The sequence below is a fragment of the Heliconius melpomene genome, chromosome 11 (genome assembly GCF_056956725.1).
Source record: "Heliconius melpomene rosina isolate 202511_hmr_F chromosome 11, ASM5695672v1, whole genome shotgun sequence".
Taxonomy (NCBI): domain Eukaryota; kingdom Metazoa; phylum Arthropoda; class Insecta; order Lepidoptera; family Nymphalidae; genus Heliconius; species Heliconius melpomene.
The window spans coordinates 11,553,688-11,578,596 of NC_140399.1; the positions used below are offsets into that span (position 1 = coordinate 11,553,688).

The 24,909-nt window shown below is 33.6% G+C and overlaps 1 protein-coding gene across 2 annotated transcripts in view; it reads left to right on the forward strand.

Moving 5' to 3' along the window:
• Positions 1–24,909, forward strand: part of Eip74EF (Ecdysone-induced protein E74) — a 166,732-nt gene that overhangs the window by 63,296 nt on the left and 78,527 nt on the right. For both annotated transcript variants that reach the window (XM_085193412.1, XM_085193411.1), the window contains exons 6-7: positions 68–316; positions 523–862. In XM_085193412.1, the coding sequence (XP_085049538.1) occupies positions 68–316; positions 523–862 (589 nt within the window). The remainder of the gene's footprint in view (positions 1–67; positions 317–522; positions 863–24,909) is intronic.

Sequence of the window (24,909 nt, forward strand, 5' to 3'; positions counted from 1 at the left end):
TAAATATTTCTCCCTTAACCTTATTCTTGTACTACGATGCTTTCTTATTATATTCTAATAATTTCAGGACGCGGTAACTGGATCTGGGCAATCTGCTACACAATTACAGTTACAAATGGCAACGTCTCTGGGGGAACTGTCCCAAGCTGAGCTTTCCAATTTCGTTGGCGGCCTCACCTTGGAGGCTGATGGCTCTGATGCAGCTGATCCTGATGATATTTTGAAGCAATTGGGCGAAACTGCCTTTGACAATTTTGATACGTTCTTCACTGATCTTACTAATTCCACTGCTACGGCGCCGCCTGTTGAAATTAAGGTAGATTTATACTTTATTTGTATAGGAAGCTTATAGAAGAAGCGTCTTAGATCTTGTATCTATATCAACGATATTAGATTATTTTGAATTAGATATTTCTAGATAGACTAAACTAACTAAATATTATTTATTATCATTCTTTTTTCATTTTTAACTTGAGCTACCAAATCAAGCCCCCCCTAATATAAATCCTTATACATTTTCAGCAAGAGGAGAACAACAACATATCACCAACACACCAACTACAAGGTTACTATCAACAAAATCAGCTAGCCTTACCCAATAACGGCCAACAAAGATTACAGCAATTATTAAGATCTGGCACTAACGCAATAAACCATGCTGTGGCCAACAATATAAATAATGGAAGGTATAACATAGCGTCAGCGAATCCATTGTTAGCTGAGAAATTAGCAGCGACATCTAGTGGTATAAAGCAAGAACCGATGAATTCGGAATACACCAGTATGAACTATGGGAGCGCGTCACCGATGCAGCGGGTGCCGAGTGGAAAGCCTCAGGTGCATGACGCTGGCGGAGGAAAAGGTAAGAATTTTTTGATTCATTGATTTTTTTATCCTTTATTTTTTGTGATTATTTAAAAAAAATATATTTATCAATATTTTTATGTATTTGAAGTGGTAAAGAATCAAATAAATGCGTGAAAAATGTGATAGAATAAAGAATTAGATGGCAGCGACAGCTAGTGACGAATAGCCAAGACCACTCGCAACTCTGGCGTTTTATTTTATTCATAGATGGCGCTGTTCGTTAAATGGGAGCACATTACTACTTAATACTTAGTTTAATGTGTGGCCATTAGATGTCACCGCTAGTCAATTAATACTAGATAACAAAATAGTAAACGAAGCAGTTTTCACTAAATTTACTCTCAATTTCCTGCGGAGGAAGTATAGGTTTCCTTTCTAGAACCGGCTCTTGCCTATTTATGCCGTCGGCAAACTTTCATTATGCAGAAAATATAGAATTACTTATGTTTAGTTAATGGTGGCGTAATGGGCTACAATTATGAAGTGATTTGATCGATTATAAAGTGTGGTTCTGTATTTTTTTATGAAAAAAATGTTTTCTAGTACTAGCTTCACGCTGTATCCAGCACATAGCATTGTAGGCAGGGGGAACCTCGTGTTAAGTAATTCCGTTTCCCACACACCACCCGATTTTCGGAACATGGCTTTTTACTTGGCGAAACTCAACGCCGCGCTGTAACTAGAACGATGAAATTATAATATTTCTTTCCCCCGAGTGGCAAACGACGGCAGGCAGGCAAAAACGGTCTCAAAAATAATATTATTTCATTGAAATAAGTATTTCTTACAAAGCTACAAATAACTTCTTTATAAAAGTTAAGAAATCAAAAGTTTCTTTTTCATACATTTAATAAAATAAATACACAATAGTAGAAAATAATATATATTATGAAAAACATGTTTTGTGGTTGTTTATGTTGGTTATTTCAAATACATTTATGTTTTCATTCATTCTAACGATTCAAAAAACTACTTAGGTATGCCTGTGCATGGTTGAATAAAAATAGCTAATTAACATAAATAAATCAGCTTCACGCAGTATCCCACACACAGCAGGATAGGCAGAGAGAATATAGAGTTAAGACACTCCGTTCCTATTTTTCGCGGAATTCTGGAGGCTTGTTGAATGGCAGAACTTAACGCCGCTGTTTGCCCCAACACCTGAGTGAGGTAAGTGGGAATTGAACCGTCACACAGTTGTTTGCTCTATTCTCCACTTTTGAGACATAGTGAGATGAACCACGATGTTAATTTTCTTGATTAAGTAAAAAAACTTTCACATATATTATTATCGATATAACGTCTCATCTCAGTGCTTCATATTAAGTGTGGGTATTAGGTACGCGGCTAATGCATTTTCCTGAGCAACGGCGCCCCGCGGCCGGAAGCGAAAGCTTACTTTCTCTAAATCTATATGAAAACAAGCTATACGTGTGTCCAGACTTTGCTTAAAATATGCTAAATCATTGTTGTATAATTATACTATTACTAGCTTCGCTTGCGTATTTACGGGTGAATTCTAATAAACCATGAAACATGTGTTCAATGAAATATTTTTAAGAGTCTAAATTTCAAATTTTATAAAAATCGGTGGCGATTTAAAGATTTTTCCATATAAACTTTCAACCCCTTATTTGCACCCTTAGGGGGAGAATTCTACAAAACCATGATACAAGTGTTCAATTAAATACTTTTAAAAATCTAAATTTCAAATTTTATAAAAATCGGTGCCGATTTAATTTTCAACCCCTATTTCACCCCTTTTTTGTTAAAATTTTTCCAAATCCCTTCTTAGTGGATGTCCAGATTACGAAAGTAAACATCTGTCCAAATTTCACGTTTCTACGCACAGCGGTTACGGCTGTGCGTGCGTCTTACCTCAGTCAGTGAGGACAAGTCCTTTTATATATGTATATAGATTACTATATCATAGTTCATAATCTTTACTTATAATAAATTCGTAAGAGGGTCGGTGTCTGTACTTGAAAGATATTTAAAAAAAATGTTATTGGGAACCTCTATTAACGTAATAGAACCCAAAACAATGATTTTTATACGTTTCCTAAAAAAAATCGTAGATTTAGTGTGGAATAAAACTAAGCACTGAATTATAGCACCACGCGCTCGTTAATAGTTTTATCTTCTATTCAGAAACTAGCACGCAATGTCTGCAAAATAAAAAAAATAAAGAACGGAACGATCTTTTCAGATAAAAAAGAAATCCACATTAACTTATTAATTATAAGTGGCACTTCATTTTTTTATTTGCCTTTGTCAAAGACCGACGCCACTCCACGGGAAACTTCTGGAGATAAAATATGTTTTAAGTTTACAGAATCTGCAGATTTTTTGTATGCGGAAATGTTTTATCGGCTTGGGAATACGTCTTGTATTTAGAGAATAAAATAATATTTTTTAACTTATCTAAAAAAAATGTTGAGACCTTCGTGCCGCAGGGTCATAAGCGTGTGGCGTGCGTGGTGTGGGTTCGATTCTCACACAGGGGAATGAAATTTTAATTTTCTTAGCTCTGACAACGAGGCAAAGTTCGACGTTGCCGCCATTGAACATGTAATGCCTCCGGAATTCGGCGGAAAGTGGAGAAAGGAGGTATCTTAAGACAAGGTTGCCTCTCAAGACCCAACTAGGTGCAGAATACTGAGTAAAGCTAAAAAAAATACAATTAGGTATGCATATTACATTATTATAATCCAAACAGGCGAAATTCCGCAAAAGAAACCGAAATAGGTAAAAACATTTGAAAATTTAAAAGGAAAAAATATTCTTCATTGTCTAACAGGAATGTTATTGTGACAATCAAATTTCCTAGTATTAAATTATTATATACATATTACATGAAATTTAATATAGGACAGCGGGTCAAGGTGTCGCCGTCATGCCCCCATTTCGACACTGACGTCATTTTAGAGCTAATTTGAACTTCAAATTAGGTATAAGTATAATATAACCTACATTTTGTTACTATTTTTAGTGATCCTTTCATTGATAGCTTGTATTGGGATTGCCTTATTTGTTGAAATGTTACAAAGGAAATAATAATAAAAAAATTCTTTTGCTTTTCGCTTCTTCCCGCATTCCAAAGAAGATAGATAGAGAACCTAGTGTCAGAACACTCAGTTAATTGATTTAAGAAATTATGTGTTGAGTGGCGGAACTGAACGCTGCGATTTGTCTCGCCAGAGCGAGGAAACGACGATAATTCATTACTCTGAATGGGGATCGAACACACAACTATAGCGTCACACTACGATGGCCTCAAATACATTTATATATGTATGGATAAAAATTGAAGATATTCATGTTTGAATCATGGTTAACTTGTCTTTATATCGATATTGTTATCACCTTTCCTTTTATGAGCATTGTTTGTGTACATTTCTTAATATTTTGGCGCTTTCTCGCTTTCCACAGAAGGAAAATTTTTAATAAAAACAATAATCGTTGCTTTTGGCCGTCGTGGCACAGCGAGTAACTGTAAATGGGACAGTAGTTGGTTCGGTTCCTACGAGTTGTTTGCGTTGAGTTTCTTCTCGCAAAACGCAATATCTCGGAAAGTAGGCGAAAGGTAGGGAACGGAGTGTGTTAAGACTAGGCTCCATTTGCCTACCCGAGGGATTATGCGGGATACAGCGGGAACTTAAAAAAAAATACTCTAAAAAATCTAACAAATCTTATACTGTAGGAATGTATTATCATACACACGTATACATAACTATTAAAACAGAACGCAAATAAGGAAAGCTACCATTTTTCCTGTTAAATTGAATAAATAATGTATATTAATCATTGACGCTATCGAAGCGTGGTTGTTAAGTGTCTGAGTGGTATGGTTTGACGGTTTGATTCCCACTTGAAAAAACTTCAAGACTTAGCGCGGCGTTGAGTTACGAATCGGATAGTACATACGTGGAGACTGAGAGTTTTTGTGTTCACAGAAAGTTCTTGTTATATTGACCAATTTTTGTTGGAGGAGCTTATATAACAAAAAAAGTTTTATCAAAATCAGTCCAGTAGTTATTACATGAAAGAGGAACAGCATGCAGATAATAAATTGCAACAATATCTTTTGGACTTTTGTAATTGATATAAACTTTAAAGATCCATATAACTATTTTTTATATTCAATACATTAAATTGACCCGTTTTATTATATTTTTTATAAATTAAACACGCACTAAGTTATTGGGTTTCCCCTCCTACTTACGTGTTTAATTCAAAACGTAAAACCTTAGTGATAATTATTTATCATAACGGAATGTGAATCATTTATTTTTGATATTATTAATATAAACATGGCGTCTAATTTGGATTTCCAGTAGCCTCCTTAGTATCAATCAGTAAATGTATTCCTATTTTAATGGTTATATACGCCAAGTAATCAATATAATATGTGATTTTTTTTTAATATTTTAGAGGGTAGGTCATTTAGAAGCCGTGGTGATGCAGCGGTACAGTGTTTGACTGTTAATACGACGGTTGTGGTTCGATCCCCACTCGAGGAAATTAATTATTTTACTTTCTTCGCGCTGTCAACAAGACAAAGCGAGGTGTTGAGTTCTACGACTCAACACGTAATATCTCTTGCTGCAACATTAGAATAGTATGAAACTAGTATTTTTATTTTAGATGACATTTTTAAGCCTTCTGGCAGTAAGTGTTTGTAAGGTGTGATTAACAGAAACAATCTTAAGAAATACTATATTAATTTAATATTACTATACATGATTATCTATATATATAAAAGGACTTGTCCTCACTGACTGAGGTAAGACGCACGCACAGCCGTAACCGCTGTGCGTAGGAACGTGACATTTGGACAGATGTTTACTTTTGTAATCTGGACATCCACTAAGAAGGGATTTTGAAAAATTTTAACCCTAAGGGGGAGAAATAGGGGTTGAAAGTTTGTATGGAAAAAAATTAAATCAGCACCGATTTTTATAAAATTAGAAATTTAGATTTTTAAAAGCATTTAATTGAATACGTGTTTCATCGTTTTTTAGAATTCTCTCCCTAAGGGTGCAAATAAGGGATTGAAAGTTTGTATAGGTTTTTTTTTAAATCGTCACCAATTTTTATAAAATTTGAAATTCAGACTCTTAAATGTATATAATTACACGTGTTCCATGGTTTTCTAGAATTCACCCCCTAAGGGTGCAAATAAGGGGTTGAAAGTTTGTATGGGAAAATTCTTAAATCCACCGATTTTTATAAAATTTGTAATTTAGACCCTTAAAAATATTTCATTGAACACATGTTTCATGGGTTATTATAATTCACACTTAAATACGCAAGCGAAGCTGCGCGCGTCCGCTAGTCATTATATAAATTGATAATCATTCAAGAAACGAATTGTGGGTTCGAATCCTACTCGAAAAGTTAACTGTCGAGGCGCACCACGGCGTTGAGTTTCACCACTCTGGAATACAGCAGATAGTGGGGAGCGGAGTGTCTTCTTGAACTAATAAAATCTTTCTAAAGATCCCTTCCTTTCCTCATCTTTTGGCTCGATCTTCACCATCTCCGATAAAGTAGAGTAGACGGAGTGAGCCTTATAAGTTATACTTAAATTGAAAATTTACGAAAGGAACCTAAAAATCGTTCATCCATACCCCCCACTAGACATAATTCGCAATATGCCGTTTAGTGGCAGCTGTGGTTATTGTTGATCATCCTCATGTATTTAATCTATAACACCATATACATATAAGTAAATATAGCGTGATAAACACATTACCCTCTTTTACATCGCGCAGTCTAGTATAAATAAGTAAATTTGTGTAAATAGTATATATTTATTTTATTTACAATAATTTTCATTGTAAACCGCAAATATAAGTAGGCATAGATAATATCGAAAAACCAGGAATAATATTATTTTTGCTTTGTTTATGAATTAAATAAATAAATAAAATGTTTATGAATTACTTGTAGTAAATAGATGAATGGGTGTGATTCATCTATCTAACGTATAGTGGTTAGTGTTTTAGTATTATACCTATACAATTATTTATCTATTATTATAGTTTCAGGCCGTGTGGTTGTGGGTTTGATTCTCGCTCGGGGCAATGAAATATTTAATATATTCATTTGGCGCATTATATAATATATTCAATATTTCAATTCGGCGGAAAATGGGAAAGTAACGCATCTTAATGGAGAACAGAGTGTGTTAACTAAGTTCCCAGGTCAATTCTGTTTATCCTGATATGGGATGCAGCTTAAAGCTAAAAAAACTTATAATTAATAATTCTACCGAGACTGAGTGATGAACAGATGAAACAGGTGTAGAGTACTAAAAGAGGACTTCTAGATATTCTCGAATTCGAGAATGAGACAAAAGGGGATGATCCATTTTACCTTTAAAGTCTACGTAAAGTAGCTTGCGTGACGAGAACAGAGAGTTGGCACCTAATTCTAACTATGGACTCCACAAACTAAAAGTTTAAACGTGAAATTGAAGTAAAATTATTATAACAAAGTAATAGCAGATTATTATTAAAATATTAGATTAACACAATATATGTGTCTTATCGCATAGTTAGTGTTTGTGTCATAGTGAAAATACCCATTTTGTGTCAATTTACGTCATCAAATGTGGAAGTTTTACCTGAATCCTGTTTGTCATTGATTTGATTCATATTTAGCATTCAATTAAGTAAATTACACCTACCTCATTAATAAATTATAATGAAATGCGTGAGTGAATGAGAAAGAGACCTGTTTATTTTTTGTATACCCTAAAGTGGGAGTAGGACCCAGGGAGGATCGTGGTGAGGGAGTCCCACCACGATCGTCGATCTCCTTACGACTACTCCTAGACTCCTAGACAATTATATTCAAAATATATATTCCCCGCTTCAATATACAAAACAAGGCGTTAGTTCCCGCCACTCAACACGCAATGTCTTATAAAATTGGGGGGAAAGTGAGAGAAGGAATGTTTTACTAGATTCCCTCTAAGCGTGATAGAGCGTGAAACTGCTCTATAATGTTATTGTACACAGCATTGATTCAATATATAGAATCGTGTAGAATTTCGAAGCATCCGCAATCCGGTGCAACGCAGCCGTGACCTGGATAGCGCGTGCGCATATAGTTATGTCACACGAGATGAAGTGTGCTTCACTTGCGTTTTCAAGTTTTTTTTGCCCAAAAAAATTATATTGTTCTTGTTACAAGTTTTTGTATATATATACTAGCGGACGCGCGCAGCTTCGCCCGCTTATTTGCACCCTTAGGGGTGAATCCTAGTAAACCATGAAACACGTGTTCATTGAAATATTTTTAAGAGTCTAAATTTCAAATCGAATATAAAAACGGTTATTACGATTACAGTGAAACGGTTTTCCACTCCGCCATGACAGACTTATTTTATTTTATGAATAAATATTACTTTTGTCGCTACTTTCATAAACAAATTACGAATTTATGTAGAAATGCACTGCCGGTGAGTGCATTTCTTGCTAAATGTTTGGCTTAAAATATATAGGAAACGACTGACATATGTATGCAAATTTATAAAGAAAAATACATTTCAGGATGATTTAATACTAAAATTTATTAATTTTACGCCGTATGACGCCATAGTAACGCAATTGACAAGTCTCTGATTATACATACAATAATTATTATGAGTCGATTGAAAGTCAGTTTCCACGTACTAGGAAAATATTGAAACCTAAAAAATATTCACCTCGGTCTAACTAGAAAATAACGCGGCGTTTAATTACGTTATACAATAATAAAAATAGAAAAAGACTATAAAAATAGGGAACATAGATAAAAGATATGAAAAAAATTCTAGTAGAGCATATTCCCGTCATAGAACATTACGTGCAAAAGATACGAGCTGTTAGGATACACTCAACACTCAATGCGTTGTGTTACAAACGTTTTCAATTTACATGATAAAATAATTTGAGGCTATTTTGTATATTATCAGAACTAGCTATTGCTAGTGGTTTTACTTGTTTTTTATTGTTTTTATTCTCAATCTGCAATTTATATGTAACATGATATGAATAATCGCAATGCTTATGGGTTCGATTGCCACTCGGGGGAATGAATATATTTAAGTTTTTTTTTTAATTTCTCCTACCCGTTCTGTTAGTCAAAGTAAGCCGTTGTGTTACGCGATACATTACATGTTCAGTGACGTAACTCAACGCCGGAAACCTATAAACTAAATCAATTAGTAAAATATTTTAAATCAAATATAAAAAATTAAAAAAATCTAAACCACATTTAAATTCATTACTTCAAGTAAACTAGAGTGTTACAGGAAAATTATTCGCCAACAACCGTTAACGCGTCTCAAGGCGACACGCCCATGCAGCTTGCAAAATTGAACGATGAAATTAACATCTCTTGCACGAATAAAATTATTGATTTGTTAAATATAATATTGTATTTGCTAAATAGATTTAAATATTATTACTTAATTAATTAATATTTATGCATTTCTTTTTTGGACTTCACGATACATCTCGGAAGGCAGAGGAAAACTTATATCTCACTTAAGTTTATTTCCACCAAGTGGGCATCGAATCTATAACCGTCGTGCTTATAGCCAGATTCTTTATTATATCGTGACAAGTACTTCCAAGTTTAATATTTGTAAAATTTGTAAAATTTGTAAACAAAAATCTTATTTGAAACACAACCCAAGTCAGTCTGGATTTCTAGCTGTAAGTACAGTAAGTAAATTCAAAGGCCTCCCTTTAATAAGAGAAACGGTCCACTATTTAACTGACACCGTATGGAAATAGTTCAATGACTGCATCAAGGGACTGATTTAGCGCTCGAATGTGATCCGTTATGGGGATAATTGAATATACATTTGAAATATATAAGGCGCGGATAGAAGATCTTTTTTCTTAACTTTTTGTTTTTTTTTTAATCTTATCTTTATCTATTAAGAATACAGAGGTCTTTTTATTCCCGCTCGAGGGAATGTATTGTTTTAATTTCTTCGCTCTGGTAAAGACAGCGTGCGTAGAGTACCGCCACTCAACACGTGAGGTCTCGGAAATTGGGCGAAAAGTCGGATATGGAATGTCGTAACACTAGGTTCTCTTTAATGCTGCTATTTGTGGTATAGAGCGTGAAGCTATAATAAAATATTAGCAGTAGTATTGTTCAATTTGAAAATGAAAATTATCAAAATCCTGTTTCAAAATAGTCGATCCCTTAAATTGAATACTGCTTAGAAAGATAGGTGGAAACTAAAACCATTAAAATTAATGACACTGTGACCCACTTGCACGTTGCAAAACCCATATTATTCATTACATTAGTCGACCCTCGCGAATATATTTCATTTTGTTTGGATTATTAACGAAGATTTTTTTTTTTTTAATTTCACGCAGTATCCCGCATAGAGCAGGGTAGGCAGGGGAGCTAACTTAATCACTAATAGAAGTTTTAAATCCCTATTTCAGGTCGAAAAGTTAAAAATACAATTTAAAAGCAAAATTACATAGAAAACTTCGGTCACTCAGCCTTTATACTGTCATAACTAGTTTTTAACTCTTACCATAAAATGGCCTAAGATTATATCAACATAACATTTATGTATGTTTAGTGCGTGGACTACGTACCAGTGCAGTGTGTGCAGTGTGTGCAGTGTGTGCAATGTGTGTGTGTTGTCATTGACACGAATCAGGTTGTCGCACTGACTCAAGGAGCTAAGATACATTTTGTAGGGATAGCAAAAACAATGTAGTGGATTTTCTATTTGTTTTTTTTTTTATTTTCATCTATTTTGTGTATTTTGTTTGGTTTTGCGAAATAAGCGTAAAAAAAAAATTACGTTCGACAAAATTTTTATGCACGCTCAATAGTTTTCAAGCTTCAATTATATTTAATCTTTAAAATATCACTTACACCCAAAGCTAATACGTTCAGAAGTTAATATCACAATATGTCATATAAAACATATAATTTTATATCTATATATATAAAATCGAAAGGTCACTCACTCATCACGAAATCTCAGAAACTACATGTGCTAGGAATCTCAAATTTTGCATAGGAGTTACTTATAGAACGTAGGTGCTCGCTAAGACGGGAATTTGCAATATTCGACTTCTAAGGGGTTGTTTTTGGGGTTGAAAGTTTGTATGAAACTTCGTTACTACAAATGCTAGAAGTCTCAAATTTTGCATAGACGTCACTAGGACGTAGTCATGGAGACATAAATTAATAATAACATAATTCACGCGGGTGAAACCGCGAGCGGGCCGCTAGTAATTTTATATAATCTTACATAAATTATAAAATTTTACGAATACACGTTAAATAGAGGCCGACCACATCTTAATAATAGGCTCTCTGCCTCTGCTATTTGGAAAAAATATGTAAATACAATAGACAGTATTTTACACACTAAATTATCTATAATATTTGAGTATTTAAAATACTGTAGTATTATTTATATTTTCATACTAGTAGAATACTATTAAGTTTTTTTTGCAAACGCTACCTTAACGCGTAATTAAGGTACGCGTTTCCGTCGACTGCGCCCGTACTAGCTACACTAGGTCTCTATATGATATAACACCACATATATAATACTTGTATGTCACAGTAATAGGCTACACGGATCCTTTCTAAATCGAGACCTTAGAAACCTTAAAGTTTAACGCAGTTAAAACATTTAATAGTACATTTGTTATCTTTATTGCTCTGTTGTTTAATTTTTTGTAGCTGAGATAGTAAAATGTTTTATGAAATTGTGTTATTGTATTTGGAATAGGTAGTAGGTTCGATTCGACTGTATTAATAATATAGGCTATTTTTATTGTTAAGAAAAGGCTTGGCCACCTCGCTAGGGATGCGTGGAGCTATAAACAATAGTAAAGTAGCGTCACCCTTAGCGCGCACTGGTGACTTTTGTCACGGTGACAATAAACTTTTTGTCACTGACATGTCACCATACTTTTCGCCACTGCGCGCACTTGCGATGACAGTGACGAAATTTTTTACATTTGATAAAATGGATCTCGAAGAGATGGTTGTCTGTGCACTTATATTAAGAAATAGAAAAAAAAGCAAATGTAGAAAATATTGGCTTTTAACTTTTCATTTGTCATAGAGCAATGGCCTCAACTCGATTTCGTCAATCAGTATTGTCATTGTCTATTTCATCTTCATGAAAACACACGTTTTGCCTTGGTGATGAACTTGACGCAATTATTGACATAAAAATTCTGTGCTGCAATGCAACACGCTGCTGTTTCATGTTTATGCGGAAGACGACTAGTATGGAAACCGCAAGGGGGAGGTGACATTTAGTTGCTAATGCGCGCACGGGCATACAAATCTGTGGACGCGGTGACAGTTGCGTCACCGGCGTGTTGCCGGACTCCGCGGACAAAAAGTCACCCAATTGTCACGTATCCAAATGCGCGCACCTTCATTTAGTGTAATGTACACGGTGACAGTCGCGCAACAGTCACGGTGACAAAAATCACTAGTGCGCGCTATACCTTAGATTTGACAGTGTAAAAAATAACCTTTTCTGACAGCACCTAAGGAAAGTCTTTTCTTTTGAAAGAAAAAGTTTTGTTTAAAGAAACAGAATATTTATTAACTAAATTATATTAAAATAAAACTTTAATCTAGTGAAGTGTGCTATATTTTATAAATGAATGTGTGTTTATTTGTTCATAAATTTCTCGAAATCTAAAAATGAAGCATATTTCAACTGAATGAACAGACCTAATTTCATCCAAATTGGTTTAGTAATTTTTGAGAAATGGTTTTTTTGAATATCTATATATACAATATAGGTAATTGACAAAATTTAAACTACCAGTTGATTTTTCTTAATTTACAAAAATTCAACACGTTTATAAACTGACTGACTGAATTTTTCAACTCTCAACTATGTGGTTAACATATAAACCCATTAGTTAGTTAGTTAGTTTTACCCATATCGATTGAAATGTAAGTATATAAGTAGGCCATTGCACTTAATAAGCAAACAACAAATACTATGCTGATAACAGACAGACAAACATCTGATAATAATTGCACAAGTTCTACACTATGAAAAAAAAATAAAACAACGCAAAAATCAACCCTAAACGGTTTGCTGTAAGTACTAGAATCGTATAGCAGAATTGATCGTTATATAGAGGGTACAATGGGTAACAACGGTAAAATCGACGATTACTTCAAACGATTTTTGTTCTTATAATACAAAGAAATAAAGCGTATATTTTGTTGATATTATTAGATGTGAGTGGCCGTGTATACACATTTGCACGTGAACGATTTTATACGGCACATGTCGCGCAATTTATTAAGTAATGAAGGTTGAGTGAGTATGTTTGTTTGCGGATTGAGTAAGGTCAGTGTGTAGTGGTAAGCGTGTTGGCCGACTGCGGAGAGAGGGGTTATGTGTTTTATATATATTTTTTATAAATTCGTAATTTATTTTACGAAATGTTTAAGTACATATACTTAGACAGACTACAATTATTGCTATTTTTTCAATTTAATAATATTCTTTTCTTTCTATACTTTTGTTGAAAAAAAAAATATGTGAATTTAATACTAAATTAGTAACATATGATGACACTTGATAATAATAAATGTTTTGGCATGCCATAAACAAATGTAAATGTATAATATCGATTAAATCAAGTTAAATCTAATTTTTTATACTAGCTTTTACATGCGGCTTTACTTGCTTTGTCAAATGAAAATAACTATGAGTTATGTACGGTATGACACGTGACACATTCTATGCGTCCAAGGTAACTCTGACAGCTGATACAGACTATCTAACACAAAAAGATTTTTTAATTTATACCCACAGATAACTATAAAAACTTTTCAGCTTGTTAATATTAGTATAGATTCAACTTAAATATATATGTTTGTAAATATGAACTCGAAGATAGATATCAAACTAGTACCTACACTGACCTACGGTACCTGTAGCCTGGATAACATAACAGATGTCAAATTAAACCATAATTTATGTTTTCTTTTCTAGTCCATTTATCATATTAGTGCTAAGGCGCCATAGCTATCATTAAAATGACGTATTAAAAATGAATAACATGTCATTGCCTCTAACAGTCAATTCTATATTAATAGTTGTCAAGGCATTAGAGATCCGTAAGCAATGAAAAGTTTCTTTTATTTTAATTTCGTCAAAATATAAATTTTACGAATTTTTTGCTTCTCTCAAACACGCTTCATTAGCCGTTACGCATACGCTTTTACGCCTCGTGACGCTTAAATCCATAAAATATAATTATTTGCAAATAGCATAATGTCCTAGCACTATTTTCCATCGGCCTCCCCTGCTACGTGCGGGTACATCTCCGTTCCCCACTTTCCATTATATTTTGAGACATTGCATTGTAATTTACGTTAAAACTAAAATATTACTTGTTCATAATTTTTATTTAAAAAAAAACTATATTGATTATCTTAATAACCACTTTAACCGTTAAACTGTTTTGGAGACCACGTGTTACATTTTTTTCTTATTTCTTGGACCTGTTTTGGAAGCTGTTTCCTTTTGGATCACTACACGAATACGAACGCCCGCCCCCTGTCATTGGAGACAATTTCACGCTAACCAATTATTAAAAATTTTAATGTCGTGTTTATTTTTTGCTAGCTTAAGTTGCATAATATTGATGCAACCAAAACATTTTTTTTAAGTTTTCCGCTGTATCCCGTTTATATCCTTGTTGAGTGGCAAAACTCAACGCCGTGTTTTGTCTTGACAGAGCGGGGATCTACAACAATCGTGTTTACAGTTAATTTATAGCAAAAGACATATAAAGAAATTTGGGTCACTAAGTGTCTCTATCAGACTAATAATATAGGAGAAAGAGGAAAGTATGGTCAGATGGAGTTATCTATTTTTTCTAAGATTTTTTTTTACAATATGAACATATAATTAAATAATATTTTTGTTCTTTGCAGGTATGTAATTATCTTCAATTATATATATTACGCTAAGTAAAGGTAAGTGATATTGTTATTAATTATAAAACATAATAAAGACAATTTTCTATGAAAAAAAAAGATATTAACGTCAACATATATTTTTGTAATGAAAATATTTTGAACATAACCTATTTCCTTCCTTTTTTCTTTTTTTGCTAGTTGTGGCAAATATTGTCAAAAATACTTTCTACATAAAAAACCAACATATAAATATATGTTGTATATAAAAACATATATATGTATATATTTATAGCATACATTTATCCGACCAATGCACTTACGTCTTGGCGTGTGTATGTGTGTCATGGTCAGTGGAAAATCTGCGCGGGCGCATACGACAGAATGTACTAGGTACTAGTCTAGTTATATAATGTCTGTGTGTGATATGTGGGTGCTGTGATAGGGCAAATAAAGGAAAATACACGTTATCGTTATGTTTAACTTTCTCTTATTTGTTATTTATAAATGGAAATTTCTAAGAGGAGTTTCTGGATTGGAATTGATCTTTTTTATGGTTGAGCTTGAGTTTTTTAATCTGAGTCGTTCGGTTTTGATAGTTGTATGGGAATTTATTTGTAGGTAGTTTGTATAATGTTCGAAGTATTCGATTTTCAATGTCATAAATTTTATCGCTAACGGATTTTTTTCTAAAAGTTATAAAAAAATAAAAAAATGCAATTTTTTTGCTACGTCTAATTACGGAATAAATTTAAAAAATGAATTTTTAAAATTAATTGTAAAGTATTGTTTTGTACTCCTTAAAAAAGGAAAAATCAAACTCAAAATTACCGCATTGTGTCAAAACTACAAATATTACCATTACTGAAAATAACTAATAAATTGAACGTATTTTATAAAATCTTTCATGTAAAATGTGAATAATCGGAACGAACCTAAAGGAAAAATAAGTTACTCAGGTTTCCCTTAGTTATTATTCTATCATTATAAATATGTAAATATTCTATAGAATGAAATAGAACTAGCTACCGCTGCCTATAATACTGCACATCCTAACTACACCGCGCCAGTTATTATTTAAACACAAATACGACAAACTATTGGTCATACATGGCGATACAAGGCCGATCCTTTCCTACATCAAAGGAATTACAAGTTCCAGTTAACGTGTGTCACAACCTAAATACCTTAGAACCAAATATGCTATGTCAAACTGTACCAAAAATATTTATTATAACTACATATCAGGGGGAAGGTACAAGAAACATAGTCTTCAGGACTGTTACTAACTTTCCCAATTTTCCGCGGAACTCAACGACGCGCCTGTCTTCTTACCAGAGCCAGAGAATAAAAATATTTAATTTCCTCGATTAGGGATTGAAGTCATGACTTTTTAATATATATTAAATTAAATTAAATGACCTTCACGCTGTATCCCGCACACAGCAGGGTAGGCAGATGGAACCAAGTGTAACACTCCGTTCCACACTTTCTCCATCCACAACCAGTCGGTTTTACAGTCATAAATATATATTATACAGTTTATAAATATATATTATAAGTTATAATATATTTGAAAAATATTTTTGAACATGAAGCTTCCCTAAGGGATGTATGAATACGTATTTGTAGGTGCATTCCGCTTACCTCACATGTTGCGGTTAGAGATTAAAAAACCCCTGTAAGGATGACAACATTGTTCACTACACAATTTTTGAAGAGAAATTCATATAAAGAAAATATTTCCGTCATCGATTTTCTAGAAAATTATAGTTTAACGTGAAAAAGCGTGACTTTTTCCTTTTTCACTAATGTCAGTAATGTCATCTCCATATATACTATACCAATCAGCATGCAAACTGAAAATTAGAATATAGCTAGCTGGTTTGGCGTACAAACATTTCGACGTGGCTTGATATACATAGATCGTATGGCTTAGTCGATTTCCAAAGGAAGCGGGTTCGAGTCCCGCTACATCTAAATGTTTTCTAAAAGTTTAAATTGTAATTTATACGTTTTCTTAAATATATATTTTTCTTTAGTTCGAATAGCACTATAGAAAATTTCTTTAATATTTTTATTTTATATTTAAGGAAAAATAACATAAATGTGTTAAAATTGTTTGTCCACAACTAAAAGTATTTTGATAGTTGTGTAGCACACGCGCCAAGGTCTCGTACTCGGGTGGTTTCGCAACGCCACATGTCCGGTTTACGTCTACTTTTTAAGTTGAGTAACCCTAAGGTTCCGCAATTGAAATTAATTAAATAATATATAAATTCAATAATATAAGTTCCACACCCATTCGTGGAAATATTGCGATAGTAAGACAAAGTACTGCGTTGAGTACCGCCATCCAATTTTTTTGTAATTTCTGTCTTTTTTCTTTAAGCGTAATCATAACAAATAGTTTGCCTTCTCCATCATTCTTACAATATACATAATACTATTACATATATAACTACGATTCGTGTATAGATACAGTAGAAACTGTCTTCCTAGCCCTTGTTAGCTTCCTGTAGGACTGACACTACTAACATTTTCATATAACTAGACAATTCGAAAGTGCATGCATTTTCCTACACACACGATATTTAAATATTTTATAAAAAGATTCTCATTTAATATTTTCTTTCTTGCTTTTGCTCCGGTAACCAGGCAAAGCGCGTTTGAGTTCCACAACTCAATATACAATACCTCCAGAATTCGCCAGAAAATTGGAAATGGAAGCGTCAAAAGGGGGACAGAGTACCGTATCACTAGATTCCCAGGTTCCCGCAGGTTACCCTAATAAGTGCGGGATAAAGCGTGAAGCTAAAACAAAATTAATAAAGATTCTAAGTGCAAAGTAACCGGTTCACCTCCCAATGTGGGACAGGATGCAAGCCGCGCGTTATGTAACTTACGCGTAGTAAATTTGAAAGGCTACTCTACTCCCTCCCATGGAATGACCTCTAGTGCTCATATGTTGGTCGACTCTACCAATTATGTTAGCTTCTGTGCGCGTCAATTATTTTTTTGTATTAGTATTTGTATTGTAGTAGTATTGATGGATGTGGTGGGGGGATGTTTTTGTGGTGGATTGATGGGATATTGAGGGGACTGTTACGTGTTTAAATGATGAGGTCGTCAGGGCTCAGTGGAACAGCCTCTGATTGTACTTGTGATGGATGTGGGTGCGTTCCCCCTTGGAGAGAATGATTATATTTAAATCATTTTTATTTTCTCGCTCGTTGTGTTCCACCACTCAACACGCAACGCCTCCAGAATTAGGCGGAAAATGCGTGATGGAAGCATCTCAATGGGAATGGAGTATCTTAACATTAGATTCCCCCTACCTACTCTTCTATGAGCGGGATGAACTGTAGTAGTTGTTAAAAAAATATATGTCTTATTAAAGTTCCTTTACTCTTCACGCAACGTGCGTGGGGCACGGAGTGCCTTAACACTAGGTTCCCTCAGCTTTAACTGCTATACAGAAAAAGTATAAAAGTAAGTTTTTAAGTAATTTTTCGTAAAGTTTTCGTTTTCGTTTCGTAAACATAATATATAAAAATCTTTCATTACTGAGAGGATTTCTTGAAACTCTTACGAAAACAGGATAAACTGGATGTAGCGCTTAAAATATGTGTGTAGTTATGTGTGTAATAAATATTGAAATCTGGGAATACTAAAAAAATCAACAACGATTATCAGCCACCTATATATTATACTAGCGGCCCGCTCGCGGTTTCACCCGCGTGAACTATGTTATTATTAATTTCTGTCTCCATGACTACGTCTTAGTGACGTCTATGCAAAATTTGAGGCTCCTAGCATTTGTAGTAACGAAGTTTCATACAAATTTTCGACCCCAAAAACAACCCCTTAGAAGTCGAATATTGCAAATTTCCGTGTTAGCGAGCATCTACGTCCTATAAGTAACTCCTATGCAAAATTTCAGATTCCTAGCACATGTAGTTTCTGAGATTTCGTGATGAGTGAGTGACTTTTCGTTTTTATATATATAGATAATTAATTAGATATACTATTTACACTATATTCATTAAAACTAACACTAGTTTCTCACATTTTTCTATTTCAAAAAGACCTTCTACAACTTCAAGTAAAAACTAAAACATAAACATCTTTCAACGAACCAATATGGCAAATCATTTTTTGTAGCGATTACGCTAAAAAGGAGCTCATTCGTGTCACCGTCTCTATCAACTTCTACATCAAAAGCAACCTTATTCAGAACGACATAAGGACTATAAAAATTGCATAGCTGCAATTGATAAGCAATCTTACATTTGCGGCCATGCCAAAGGATTTTCAATTCTATTTGAATAGAAATAGTTTGTATGTTAGATGCATTCGCGTTGGTCAGGAATGTAGGCCAGGCGCCTTGAGAGTTGCATTTACATGGGCCGACCTCGCAGGGTCACTGATCTCTGTCCTTAGTCGTGTTGCGGAGTGGTTTCCTTCCTTCCCATCCATACTGTTAATAACTATTTATATTTGCTATTATTAAATTGTCAGTCATTTAAGTATTTACATAGGAGGTATAGTCATTTCTAGAGAAATTTGGAAATATTGTGTTTTTGTAGTATGTTTATTTCGTTTTCGTTGGATGTATGGGTTGCATGTGTTAACTCAGTTAGATTGTGTATGAATTATAGATATATATTTTCATGTTGTATCCTGAATTCGACAGGGTAGGCAGAGGGAACCTGGCACAGGGTTCCCACAAACCGCCCAAATTTTAAAAACTTTGGTGTTGAGTGGTGGAATGCAAAAATAAAATAGAGAAAGAGAGTGAAGCACTAGGTTGAAAATGAATTTAAATTAATCTTACCTTGTGTGTACAGAAATAACTTTGCCCAACTCCTTTAAATTTTAGTAGCCTATAGAATGAGATCTCGATATTACTGACTAATATTTTATACTAAAAATATATAGAAATAATTTAAAAATTAGCTTTATTTGCGATCTTACGATTGCGCAACTCGCGTCGGTAGTATTTTGTAAGTGGAACGGAAGCTCTTTACATTCAACCGATTGCCCAAATGCGGTAGCAGAGACACAGAGACACTCGCCCTGATAATGTTACTTTTATCATGTTAATACTAGCAAAACCAAAGACTTTAACATGGAAAATGGAATTGCATTTTTTACCGTTCCCGATGGAATTTAAAGAAGTCTCTAAGACCACTAAGATATGAGGCCAACCCCATTGATATTTTAATAATCCTTTTAAATTTGTTTAGTGGTGAATTTTAGTGATATTGCGGAAAACAAGATTTTTTATTTTCCTCTTCTCATATATCTTGGAAATTCGGGAACAGAGTATTTAAACTTTGCCTTTAGGCCAAAAAAAAAACAAAATAGTGAAATAATCAATTCAAATTAATAAAATATAATAATTTATACTATATTTCCTCAATTATACTAAACTTAATTTACCTTTTAAGTTTAAAATATAATGTTGCAATATATCGTGACTACACAGTGTCAGGCGGTGGCTCTATGGGTCTCTTCACCTTTCAAATGTCGTGTTTTTGGCTTTCAGCTTTACTTTATAATACTTTAAATATATCACTTGAACAGGTAAAGAAGGGCATAGAGCTCGTAAAAGTTGTTAAAAATATTTTATTACTTATATTTAACTTTAAAATTGGTTATATAATCTGTATTTTGTCAAAATAATGTTTTTTTTATATAGTGACTAGCGACCCTATTGCGGCTTCGCCCGCTTTTACTACTGGATTATTCATATAATGTATGTTTGCAAAGCACTTAAGATAATGTGAAAATTAATTAAACCCTAATGCGGGTTGCATTAGGCATTTTCGTAGTTTCAATAAGGATTTTCCAATTGTTTTACACAGCAAGGATTTTTTAGTAGGTACCGTAATTTTAAATCTGTGCTACTAATCTTTTCAAGTACTTATTAAAATATATTTAAATTACTACTTTTAGATAGTTAAATTACATTGGCATCTAAATCTTCGTTGCTATAAAGGCAGGCGGGTTTTTTTTTTCGAGCTTGTGGTTAATGCTGAAGAGGGTATTCTGTCCCTGTTGAAAAGCAAGCACTACGTGGCTGCCTGTGACGAAAATTAAATAGAATGCATCGGCCGGGAATTGAACCCGGGCTGCCCGCGTGGCAGGCGAGCATTCTACCACTGAACCACCGATGCGTGTAAGGCAGGCGGGCGCGGCGGACTCGCTTGTATAAGCATAACGTCGCGAGGCGCGTTTCGCAGCAAGGATTTTTGATATTGTAACAACTTCTAAAGTACTTATTAAAATGAAAAACAGAAAAAACAGTTTTGATCTACATTAAATGGCCAACGTAACTAATATACTTATTTATATGCTGAGAGTAAGGGATAAGTGAAACTTGACTCGATGCAGTTGATGTGTGAACGGCGTGATGTGTCAATAATTAAATGCGTTTTTCTCTAAAACTATTGGCAATTTCGAAATAGTTTAAAAAAGCAAATTTTATCTTCGTTTAACGTAGAAATTTAATAAAGTATTTTAAAGGATAAGGATTAATACCATTATGGAAAAATATCCCTCACAATAAAAAATATATTGAAATTACTATTATTAGACAGAAATATGATCACTACACGTTATTCTTAAAAGATACGAATATGCCATCGCGGACTTTTTTGTAGATCTTATTAAGAGGAACAATACTCCAGTACATTTTTTTCATGTAGTATTTACCATTAAAGCAGCGCATGCGCCAAAGTGTCACAGCGGCTAGGACTTTATACACATTTATCGTATTTATGTTAATTTACATAAGAATGTACAAATAATAAACTATATATAAACCTTCCCTGAGAAATACTCGACCTAATGGTGAAAACCGCATCCAAATCCGTTGGGTGATTTAGAAGAAGAAGAGTTAGAAAGTTCAGACAGACACAAAAAGCGACTTTGTTTTATAAGATACTAGCGACCCTATTGCGGCTTCGCCCGCTTTTACTACTGGATTATTCATATAATGTATGTTTGCAAATCACTTAAGATAATGTGAAAATTAATTAAACCCTAATGCAACCCGCATTTTCATAGTTTCAATAAGGATTTTCCAATTGTTTTACACAGCAAGGATTTTTTAGTAGGTATCGTAATTTTATATCTGTGATACTAATCTTTTCAAGTACTTATTAAAATATATTTAAATTACTATTTTTAGATAGTTAAATGACATTAAATAATACATTCAACTCGAATTATCCAATACGTGCAAACGCATCTAAATCTTTGTTGCTATAAAGGCAGGCGGGTTTTTTTTTCGAGCTTGTGGTTAATGCTGAAGAGGGTATTCTGTCCCTTATGAAAAGCAAGCACGACGTGGCTGCCTGTGAGGAAAATTAAATAGAATGCATCGGCCGGGAATCGAACCCGGGCCGCCCGCGTGGCAGGCGAGCATTCTACCACTGAACCACCGATGCGTGTAAGGCAGGCGGGCGCGGCGGACTCGCTTGTATAAGCGTCGCGAGGCGCGTTTCGCAGCAAGGATTTTTTGATATTGTAACAACTTCTAAAGTACTTATTAAAATGAAAAACAGAAAACAGTTTTGATCTACATTAAATGGCCAACGTAACTAATATACTTATTTATATGCTGAGAGTAAGGGATAAGTGAAATTTGACTCGATACAGTTGATGTGTGAACGGCGTGATGTGTCAATAATTAAATGCGTTTTTCTCTAAAACTATTTGCAATTTCGAAATAGTTTAAAAAGCAAATTTTATCTTCGTTTAACGTAGAAATTTAATAAAGTATTTTAAAGGATAAGGATTAATACCATTATGGAGAAATATCCCTCACAATTAAAAATATATTGAAATTACTATTTTTAGACAGAAATATGATCACTACGCGTTATTCTTAAAAGATACGAATATGCCATCGCGGACTTTTTTGTAGATCTTATTAAGAGGAACAATACTCCAGTTCATTTTTTTCATGTAATATTTACCATTAAAGCAGCGCATGCGCCAAAGTGTCTCAGCAGGTAGGACTTTATACACATTTATCGTATTTATGTTAATTTACATAAGAATGTACAAATAATAAACTATATATAAACCTTCCCTGAGAAATACTCGACCTAATGGTGAAAACCGCATTCAAATCCGTTGGGTGGTTTAGAAGAAGAAGAGTTAGAAAGTTCAGACAGACACTAAAAGCGACTTTGTTTTATAAGATATAGGATAGGATAGTTATTTTTATGTCAAAAAAATGATTATTATTTCTTTGTGTAAAAAAATTAGTGACATAACACTTTGATATACATGAATTTAATATTTTTACATATATATTGCTCTATTTTATTGTCATTTATTATTTTGTTGTTCTGTTTATAAATTTTTGTTAGTTCTATATGTACACCCCGATATGGAAAGACGAAACCCGGCGTTGAGTTCTGCAAAACATAAAAAGAATCATATATAGAAAACGAAATATTTAATAAATTAATAGAAATTTAAAAAAGTAATAAATTTTAAAGCAAGGAAAGAAGTGTATTACACGCGAATTCGCCATCTGTAGGTACTTTTCCTCTCAGTTCAATTGTATACGAACGAAACTGAGGATAAGACCAAAATTCGTTATAATAATAATCGATGCTGCAAAAACTTAAAAATAATATGTGTTTATTAGAATACTAGTACCAAAAATTTACTATATTATAACAATTCATTATATTGTATCATGCTTTTTTTACCATTTACCATATTATATAGTTAGCTATATTTACCATCTTTGCTTCCAGAAAAATAGAAAGAAATTAAATATATTATTTAAATAATAAAACAAAATCAAATTTAGACCTAAAACGCAGCAAAAAAAGTGCAATAAACATAAAATCCTTCCAATATTGATTGCACACACAACTTTAACACACAAATAACAGAATATTCCGTAAATAATAGACAAATCTGTACTACAGAACATCACGGCCACTCCACACATTTCTAACGTGACGTCAGTAGGACACTGCATTGACCTAGTTTGGGTTCGACGCTCGACTGAGGTCTTTCAATCTGGTTATCTTATTGACGATAGTTTAGCGGATCGTCCGCAAGGTCGTGTTTCATTTTAATTATGTTTTGTATTACGATGATTCTGTTTTATTACTGTATACTTGTATAGAATGGTTGTATAAATGGGTGATATTTTAGTAGTTTAGGTTTAAAGAAAATAAGATTAATTTAATAGAAAAAAAATAAAAAAATACTTTTTCTGAAATATTGTAAAGAATAAGTGAAAAAATATTTGAAAATTAGTCTGTTACCTGACATAAGTTTTAACAATTATTTTAACTTCTATCTCCACTTGATACTCTACTTCACTCAAGAGTTTTTTTTTAGCTTGATGCTATATCCCTCACCTAGCAGTTTAATGAGAGGAATTCAGAAAACCGAGTGTTAAGGCACTCCGTTTCCATTAAGACACTTCCTTCGCCCACTTTCCGCCGAGTTATCGAAGTATTGTGTGTAGAGTGGCGGAACTTAACTCCGTGTTTTGCCTCGAGACCAGAGCGAGAAAATAAAAATAAAAGAAATTTAAAAAACAGAAATCTTTTCCACTGGAGGAGATGAAATATTTATCTAAATGTATATTTCCATTTCTTCGCTCTGGTGTAGAGATAAAAGCGCGGCGTTCAGTTCCGCCAGTCAACACGCAATGCCTGCACAATTCGGCGGAAAGTGGGGAACGGTGTGTCTTAACACTAGGTTCCCTCTGCCTACCCTGGTGTGTGCGAGATACAGCGTGAAGGTGATTTAATTTTAAATTTAACTTTTCCCCTAATAATCTCTTTAATCGAGTAGGAAGAGGGAACCTAGTTATAAGATAAGACACTCCTTAGCCTATTTTCTTTCGAATTTTCAAGACATTCCATGTTAAGTGGTAAAGGTTATATTATTTTTGTTTAAACATGGTACACCAGCGACGGTTCGGTGCATGTAATGAATTGTAAATAAGAGTTTAACATGCAACTGCTAGAGCTACTTCGCAATAATTCACGAACAATCCATGAGTACCTGCTATTCAGTGTATTTCTTCATTTA